This window comes from Lupinus angustifolius, chromosome LG02 (assembly GCF_001865875.1).
Source record: "Lupinus angustifolius cultivar Tanjil chromosome LG02, LupAngTanjil_v1.0, whole genome shotgun sequence".
NCBI classification, from domain to species: Eukaryota; Viridiplantae; Streptophyta; class Magnoliopsida; order Fabales; family Fabaceae; genus Lupinus; species Lupinus angustifolius.
Genome location: NC_032010.1, coordinates 17,307,160 through 17,317,287, shown reverse-complemented (window position 1 = coordinate 17,317,287; position 10,128 = coordinate 17,307,160). Strand labels below are relative to the sequence as shown.

Sequence of the window (10,128 nt, the reverse complement as noted above, 5' to 3'; positions counted from 1 at the left end):
TCCGGTAATGATAACTATTCATAAAACTTATCTTTTGCAAGTAAAACATTTTTATTAAGATTAACCTTTTTAAGTAAGACTATTAAGCTAGACTTAGCATTTTAAAGTAATCCACTTAAACAAAATCAATACTTTTAAATCAAGAGTTTTAAGTCAATCTTATCACTTTAAAGTAAGCTAACTTAACCAATATCAACACTATTAAATCATTTTTCTATCCAAGACTTCATAACACTTTAGGTTTACAAAGTCAAGACTTTTTAGGCCAATCTCCTCATTTAAAGTATACTACTAAAGAAAATACAACTAATTTCATGATCATCTCAACACCTCCAAATTTTAGGATAACCTCAAGGGTTAATAGGTGTTCATTTCATAGTCATGAACTATAAATCATAAGTTAACAATTTTACTACTTTACTATCCAAAACTTCATAACACTTTAAGTTTATGAAGTCAAGACTTAAATAAATCATCTTTTATTTCAAATCATTACTTTAACTTGGAAATCAAAGAATAACATATGCTAAACAACCTTTTACACATAATACCTTTTAAAAATGAATTTTTTCAACAAAAACTCATAAACATTTTGAACTTTCAAGAATAGACATAAACTTTTCTTAAACACAATAAAAGTTCCTTTTTTGTTCAAATCATCACATTTAAACACATTCAAATACTAACAATAATTTCCAGTATTTCTAAAGCAAATAAACGCATCTAACCTTGTCCAAAGATATATTTTTTCCATCTAAGAACAAGGAAGAAATTTTAAGTTTTACATAAGTCAAAAACTACACAAAGGTTCATATGATTTCATTATTATCCCCTTTAGTCACGACTTACAAAATATTTAAAGAAAACAAACATAAACTCAACTCCATGAATAACATACTAAGAGATCATGATTTTCTCATGGTGTATGTGGAGAAAAATGGAGAAGAGAAAAAAGAGAAAGAATACATTAACTTTCTTTAGGAGAATTAGTGTAAAAATGAGAGGATGGGGTGAGGTATTTATAGGAGAGTCTCACCCTCTCTCAAATATGAAAATTAATGAGAGGCAATCTAGTCTTAGGCTAGCTTAGGTGATGTGTCTAATAGTGGTGGAGTGAGGAGATTTGGTGAGTGATTTAGGAGATTATGGAAGCTTTGACTTTGCTTGTTTGACAAGCCATTGACCCATGATGTGATTAATACTCTGACTTGATTTTGCAATTGAATTCCTGCCCGAGTATTACCAGGTAACTTCGTCCGGAAATATATGATCTATCGATTTAGGTTTTTTACCCGAAACGTTGAAACTTGAATTTCAAGGTGAAAAATACCTAGAGATGAGTTACAGACAAACTTGGTATCTATTTTGACTAGAAATAATATTTCAAAGCCAATGGCGAAATATGAATTCGATTCCGAATTACGGAACTCAAAAATTGGGCGAAAACTCGATAAAACGACCCGAAATTGTCTTAGAAACTTTTATTCTCCAAAAATCTTGAAAAAAATAGGGAAAGCAAGAATATTATAATACAAGATTAAAACTCAACTGAGATTTAGCCTAAAAAATTACTGATTAATTTCTATAATTAATTCATTAACAACTAATTACTTAATTAAACGTGCTCGGAAAAACACGGTGTTACATCTTCAGCATTCCTGCTGAGACTTTAGAAATAATTTTATACAGGAAACCCACAAGAGAAATAGGCCTAAAATATGTAATCTTGTTAGGAGCTTTAATACTTGGAATCAACATAATGAAGGAAGAGTTCAACCCCTTCCGAAGCTTGCAATTCACATAAAAGCAACCACTTCGAGCTTAAAACCATCCGGACCGAGACTCTTATCAGCTGCACAACTCCAGACAGTGCCTTTAATCTCATCTTCCAAAAACACCTCATTAATAGAATCCACCTGCAACTGGGACAGACTGTTAAAAACCACACCATTTAAAGAAGGAATAGCCTGAGACTCTTTGTGGAACCTGTTCTTAAAGTGATTAGAGACCCCCTAACAATAAGAGACTCTTATCAGCTGCACAACTCCAGACAGTGCCTTTAATCTCATCTTCCGAAAACACCTCATTAATAGAATCCACCTGCAACTGGGACAGACTGTTAAAAATCACACCATTTAAAGAAGGAATAGCCTGAGATTCTTTGTGGAACCTGTTCTTAAAGTGATTAGAGACCCCCTAACAATAAGAGACTCTTCACACCACTCACCATCAACCCAAATTCCCATAATTTGATTCCTCATTCTTCTACTATTAATGCAGACATGAAAATAAGAAGAGTTAGCGTCCCCACACTTCAACTACTGACTCCTAGCTTTCTGATAAAGAAGGTTCTCCTTCCAGTTAGCTACTTTCGACCAATCTGCAAGAAAATTCTTCCTTGAAGATAATTGTTCCTCACTTAATGATGTGCTCTCTCTTGCCAGGTCAATCTTTTGAATTTCAGAAGTAAGACTTCCCAACTTATGATCCAAATGACCAAACGACTTTTTATTCCAAATTTTAATAACCTCCTTTAATCACTTGCTTCCTTTAAAGTTTTAAAATTATATATCCACTTCAGGTTAACATTTTAGATACAGAAAGTAATTGAATATTGACACTGATAAATTACAGTGATTAATTTTTTTTTCAAAATTAGGTTAACAATTAATATTAATATTGCCAATTTATAAAGATTTTCATGTGCTTGCCAAGATTCTAATCAGAATATTTTTTATTGTATGATGGGTACATCTAAGACAACAAATTGAGTATCGAGTTCAACCAAGTCAAATTAGAGATCAACTAAATAAGGATTTGTTTGGCTCAAAACTCGGCTTGAGTTTAAAAGGAGTTTTGTTTTCAGCTCATATGAAGTTTGCGAACTGTTCGATTCAATTCGTTAGCTCGAATTTGTTTGGTTCGTCAACAGTTCACAAACTATTTAGTTCAACCAATTAGCTCAATTGGTTTAGTTAATTAGCTTGAATAATGATTATTTATTTAATATATATAAAATTAAATATTCTCTACACGTATTACATACATAGATACACATAGACATATTTGTATATATATATAAACAAACTAACTTATGAATTTAACGAGTCGAACTTTATTTGATTCAATTTCAACTCATTTATTTAATAAAGTTAATTTTTAATTTAGGTTCAACTTGTTTAGTTCATAAATCAAATTTATTTAGTTTCAATTTATTTTGAGTTCTACTGGCCGTTATACCTATCATAAAATTGTAAATTAGAACTTTATTTAAAGTAAGTTCACTTTAATCGTAGTTTCGTTCTATTACTCAGCCTTGAAAGTTTCATGAAGTTTTGAAGATGAGCTGAAAAGTGAACTTCCACTTCTTTGACTCTACACATATGAATCAGCGAAATGCTGTATATAGTTGTCAAACATTCTTGTTATTGACAATATTGCAATCGTTTTATTTTTAATCTATTTTCCCCCATGTTTTCATGCCTAGTTTTTAATATTTAATTATGCATAAATTATGACAATTAACTAGTTTAATTGGCATGAAAACTGTGGAATTTTGTGAGCGATGCATTATTTATTATGATAATTTCAAGTTATTATACGCTCTCAAGTATTGGAAAATCAACTACGTATTTTATTTTCTAAATCATGTGAGGTTTTGATCCACGAGAGTGTCATTTGGGATATTCATAACTACTTTGGGCACTTGAAAAGGTATTAATTCACTTTTGTGTTTGTGTTAGGGGTTATGTTAACGATGAACTTTATTTACGACTTTGACATTTTTTTTATAATCTTTAATATTTTGTTTAAGGCACTGAATGTTCCTTCAGAGTCTTTACTATCCTCTCAATATTAGCTTTAAGAATATAGTATTCAATGTTTTATGATAGTTTCCTAGTTCATGTATTAAATTTCAAAATTTGAATATCTTATATTATTCTTTCAACTATTTTTTCTATCAAGTATAAGAAACTTGTGACCATTGGTTTGCATCTAGCACGCATTGCTCCAATTTCTATGTTAATATATTATGAGAAAAAGATATATACACCGACAGTGTAAAAGTTCACTATATTATCCACCATTGATTTTTAGTCATTATTGACTTTTAAATAAAAGTATTATAAATAAATGGTGGATGATACACTAATTGTGTATAAATCTTTACACTGTCAGTGCACACATTTTACACTCATATATTATATAACCATGTTTCATGGAATAAGCTCAGTTGCTCAATCTTTTCATTTATTCATAACATAAGTATCGTGCTTTACAAAGGACATACTATAGTGCCTGCAATTGACCAAGGCATTATTCCTTTTCTTTGTTATTTTTTATTTTCTATAAATCATCCTATATCCGAATATTAACCTAAAGAATCAATTAATCAAAATTTGTGCTGGATAATGGCACACAATTGCTCTTTCTTTTATTCTTTTATTTTTGGATTATGTAGTTTAACCAAAATTACAATCTGAAATATTGACTATAAAGAGTTAGTTCTGATGCTTCGGCAACAAACCTAAGCCACACAATCCAAGAGTATGGTTCTGAAGACTGAAAATTTACAAGCAAAATAAGTTAAACTGATGGGGATCCTCTCTTATATTCCAAATGCCAGTAAGGAATGGAGATTGTGTCATGACATGTGACAAAAAGAATCCTTTAATGGACATGATTTCATGTTATCTTTTAATAAAATTAAAAAAAAATCTCCACATATTTCAATACTTGCCTCTCCATTATCAAAAAAGAGTTTATCTCAAGTTGAACTTTGTGAGAGAATTATTGGGTCATCTTACAAGAAAAATTGGTATTCGTTTGGGATATTCCACCCAAGTTAGACAAATTGATCATATTTGGGTTGAACGAACTTCCTATGAGCGAAAATGAGTCGAGGTGAGTCGAATCAAAATGACTTAATTCAACTTGATTAATTTAGGATGGAGTCAAATTGAATTTATAGTTGTATTTAATGTGCACCATTTTTTAGCTCAAGATTGAATTATTTAATCTTTCCCAACGATCAAATGGGTTAAGTATATTTGGTGCACAAACATTACAGAGTAACCGTATTGCTGCACAGACAACTATAGAGATTAGTGAATGAATTCATTTCCCATATCATTAGAACCTTCCCATTTATAGTAGCTCTTGTCATAAAAGGAAAAAAAAATGAAAATGGCCAAAAACACAGATAGTCCTTGTAGGAAATAGATCTCTCTATGTATTATAAGTTATGAGTGATTGAAGAAAATAAATTGAAGTTAAAAAATATAATTATTAATTATTTTCTGATCAATTACAACTCATATCACATTAATTAATATATATTATATTGAATTGGAACTCTCCTCCATTATTGAAATGTGAGGGGAAATATTTACAGTTTTTTAATTCAAAAATAAATATAGATCTAAAATTAAAAATATTATTAACACCTAATATTAAAGTTTCCAATACTAAGGAGAATTTCAGCCCTTATATTATACCCACCTTGGCATGTAAATATTGCAATCGTAAATAACAATGAAATATAGAAGAAGGATCCAATGCAAGATATTATTATAATTATTATAAAATTATGGGGTAGAATGCAAGAAATTATTAATAAAGGATATAATGGAAGAACTTATTATATGAGTTTGATATTTATATAATGTCAATCTAAAGTTACTATATCAATGACCAGTCATATTTATATTACTTTTATTTAAGAAGTAATTAACATAGTTACAAACACTTATATTATGCGTCTATAATAATAATAAATTCATTACATAGTTTAATGGCAACAATGACTCTCCTTACCTCATCTGCTATGAATCCACCATAAGAGATTAGTGAATGAATTTCCATCATCAAAACCATTCAATCTTCTTATATTCTTCAAACCACTTTCATTATCATAAATTCCTTCCAATGCATAAACAAACCCTTTCCATCCATCTTCAACATCACCTATATCCAAAGCTGGCAATGTCCACTTAACAAGTTCCTTCACAAAACTAACATTAGAAAACAATACTTCAGAAATAGGTACTAATGGTAATAGTTGAATTCCAAGCCTACATTCTTTCTTTGCAGGAGGAGCAAACCATAACCCACTATCTCTTTTGTTAGACCATAAAACACCCATTATTCTATTCTCCTTAGTAAAATCTTCCTCATAAATATTTTCTCCAAATTTCACATGCCACCACATTTTAGCTGCATGAATTTCTAATGATGCAAGAGTTGACCCAGTTGCAAAAAGATTAGTGTCATTATATGCTAGGCCTAATAAAGCTGCTGAATAATATGCATTTATAGCTTCACTACTACTTTCTTGATTTCTTCCATCTGCAAATTCAGTTAATCCACCAGCCCAAGAATGCAATTTATATAAATCAAAACACCTTAGAAGTGGGTAATCTGAGTTTGATTTTTCTCCTAGATTCATGAAATCTTGCATTAGTGAATAGGCTTGAGGTTTGTACTTAATTCCCCATGATGGGTCAATCTTTGCTAGCACTGCAATTCCATATAGGAAGTACCCAAGATGGTAATGATGATCATTATAAATTCCGAACCCGAAATCGGCACCTGAATCAGTAGACCCTTGTTTAGTAACAAGGCCTTTCCATTTTTCATCATATAGAAAACCATTTCCTTCAAAAGTTCCATCTAGCCATGGCTCAATGGATTCCTTCAAGAACTTCGAAATCGCCGGAATTACATCAAGAAAACCAACCTCTTCTGCTATCAATGCCAACCTTGCAGCCCTTGCAACCAATTTCCCATAAAAGTAAGATGAAGATGTTGTAATTGCAGAAGAACTTAGACCTTCAACATCTTTAGAAAGAGCTGAAACAATTTCACTATAGGATTCTTTTTTAACACCTTTTATGGAATGCCATGTTACAAAAACAGGTTCTGTTTTCAATAACCATGAATCACCAACAACACCAACAAGGTCCCCATCAATGCTTCTATACTTAAACTCATTAAGAACAGTAACATTAGAATTTTTCTTAGACAACATTTTAAGATGCAGAGGATGTGCTAACAGTAACAAATCACCTAACCCTTTCTTTTCCCATTTATATACCACAGAAAATGGTTTTTTGAGTATTGCTTCTCCATAAAGAGGGTAAAAAGAACTGAACCTATCAAGGGTCTTCTCAAATTTTGAATTTGACTCAGGCAACACTGCTATACGAATTACACCACAAAATGCATCAGAACTAATACCAGAGAGGCTGTGTCTGAATTTGATTGGTGAAGAGGAATATATAAGCCATGTTTGGCTATTGTTAAGCTTAACAGTAAACTTGGTAAGAGAATTACTTGAAGAAAATGAAAGTATAGCATGTATAGTAGTAATGGAAAGTGGTGTACTACTAGTAACATTTGCTGTAATAAAAGGACTTCCCCTAACAAGAAAGAACCTCAATTTTGAAGAAGGAAAATCCAATGTAACACTAAGATCATTGTAGGAAGAGATAACATGCTTATGTTGAGAATAAGAGTTGTTTTTAACAGAAGCAGAGATGGTGAGATCAGCAATGAAAACTTGGTATATGAAAGCTGTGGTGAAAAAGTGAGAAGGGTAAGAGACAGAAAGAGAAGAAGTTGATGATTTAATGAGATAAGGGTGAATATATTCTGGTTGGTCACCATTTTTGAGAGCAAAGTTTTGGAAGAAAGAGTTTGTAGGGAGTGGAGATGAGAGAAGGTTTGGTGAGAAGAAGTTAGAAGGGTCAGGGAGGACTGTGGAATGGGTTTGTGGGAAGAGGAAAGGACCATGTTGGAGGCTGTGAGCCATTGAAATTGGTTTAACAAGTGTTTGATTTTGAGGAGAGGGATATGCATATGCAATGGCAATGGGGACTTTTGGATTTATATAGGCTTTGTTGCATCTTATGATCTTGATATTTGCTCTAAATCCATAAACAAAATGCTATTTTTTTATATTACTTGCTCCAAGCTGATTAGATTAGGACAAGATTTAGGTAGAGAGGTTGGCCAGAGGGATAGAGATCATATGTCCCAAATGGTGTCTCACTTCATATCCCAAACTAATTAGATTGCTCGATTTTATTGTTTTTTGCTTATAAAATTTTTCTTTTATCCACATGTCAATATATGATTGGATTATGATAGGGAATAAGGAATATGACACTCTTGAGAGACAGGATATCCCCATCCTCCCGAGAGGGCATCCCTCTTCTTGAAGCACACTCTTTTCTTTTCCATATTCTATTTCATTATATTATTATAATATTATATTTTTATCCTTAATTTTTTTTTTGGGAATTTTTGTTTTAATATGTATACTTTTTCATTTGATTTTGGATCTACAATGTTTCAAAATTTTACTTTTATTCACTAATGACGATATGGTTAACATCTAACTATGACATGTATGTATCATATTAATTGCTCGCATGACTAATTGTGATGCTGTTATCATGGACAAAGACGGAAACCAAAGTTTTTGAAAATACAAAGTGCAAAAACAAATAAAATTAATAATTATAAAGACCAAACAAAAATGTCCTAAATTTTCAACAACCAAAAACATATTTAAGCCTAATATTGTTAATTGTTGGTGCAACTGTAAACAATAGTTGTTCAATGTTAACCATATACAATTAAATAAAGGGAAAGAGAGTAAATAGAAGAGAAGAAGAAAAAATAATTTGTTAACAATGTTTGGTCATTGCATTGATATTCTTGGGAAGGTTGAGTGGAGACCAATATATTATAAGAAAAAGACATATACACTAACATTGTAAAAATTTTGTATACTATTATTGCATTAGCAACCATTCATTTTCTATAATCATCGATGCTTAAGTAATAGTAATACTATTAAATGGTTAATAATGCATTGCCTATATATAAATTTTTACACATTTAATACATAGATATTACACTCCTATATTATTAAAGATTAGGATTAACATTTTGTAGCACACTTAATATCGTTTACATAATACATATTTATAGCGTACTACCATGGTCCAATATATAAGCCACACATGAAGTGTTTATAATTAGGACAAGATAAAATAAGGAACTACAACCTAATATATAGCCTTGATCGTTATACCCGACTCTAATTCTAGTCAATATAAGACTTCTTATAATATCATATTTTAAGTATCTCAATTACTTCTACCTTAACTGAAATAGATGAATATCACACTCATTAGAAAATATACACAACAATCTCCATCTCAGGGAATATTATATTTCGTAGGAAATTTGCACAACAATAATTTCCACCTTAATGAATATCTCACTCTATCTTGCTCAATGAATTACCCTATTTACCAGATCTTCCATGGCACTTCCTCTACACAAGAGACTACTCCTCCTTTAGTGTAAGCCTCTCTGAGTATTTTTTACAATGTCACCAAGAGTGGAGACCTTCTTCAAACTTGTGTGCAACTTCTCCAAACTTGTACCACCTTATTCAATACTCAACAAAGATGAGCCTTCTAACTTACTTGAAAATATTAGTAGCTGTTATCATTGTCTACATTGATGATTATTGTCTGCAATGACAATCATAGTTTAAAGGAACTATCTTACTCAACCTTAAACAATATATCCACCATACACATGTACCATGCCTCGATGCCAACCAATACTTGTGTTATGCTTACATCTCTAACAATGCACCTTTTAATCAAGTCAACCAACATCCATGTTATACATCCTTGCATCTATACCAACATCATTGTGTACCATCTGCATCTGTATTAATGGATTTATGTTACACTTGCATCTCTACTAATGTGTTTGTGTTACACCAAAATTCGAATAAATGCAGCCGAGTTAGACTTGCGTGTATTTTGATGCCCTGTGTCATATAGCTTCATAATGCCTCCTGTGCAATAATGGTGAAATGACAAATAATCAAAGGATGTCATTATAACCGACCTACGAAGTTCTGATAAAGACAAAGTCTTATATGGAAGCTTGAAGACTTGGACATCTCAACAAACAACACACCAAGAACTCAAGGTCAACATCATAGAGTCTATGATTGCTTTTTACATTCTAGAGTTCTAAGTTGATTGCCTAGTATTGAGTCTTAGGTTAGGTAAACCCCAGATGGAGGTGTTTGAC

At 31.4% G+C, this 10,128-nt stretch overlaps 1 protein-coding gene and 1 long non-coding RNA gene across 2 annotated transcripts in view; one reads left to right on the top strand and one right to left on the bottom strand.

The window, feature by feature from the left end:
- LOC109337124 overlaps nt 1–9,200 on the top strand; it is a 13,922-nt gene extending 4,722 nt beyond the window's left edge. Inside the window, exon 3 of the long non-coding RNA XR_002106402.1 lies at nt 9,187–9,200. This is a non-coding gene — a long non-coding RNA (uncharacterized LOC109337124). The remainder of the gene's footprint in view (nt 1–9,186) is intronic.
- On the bottom strand, nt 5,818–7,897 carry LOC109337112 (probable endo-1,3(4)-beta-glucanase ARB_01444). Its single transcript, XM_019574006.1, has one exon. It carries the CDS (start codon nt 7,811–7,813, stop codon nt 5,819–5,821), a length of 1,995 nt encoding a protein of 664 aa, XP_019429551.1. The 5' UTR covers nt 7,814–7,897; the 3' UTR covers nt 5,818.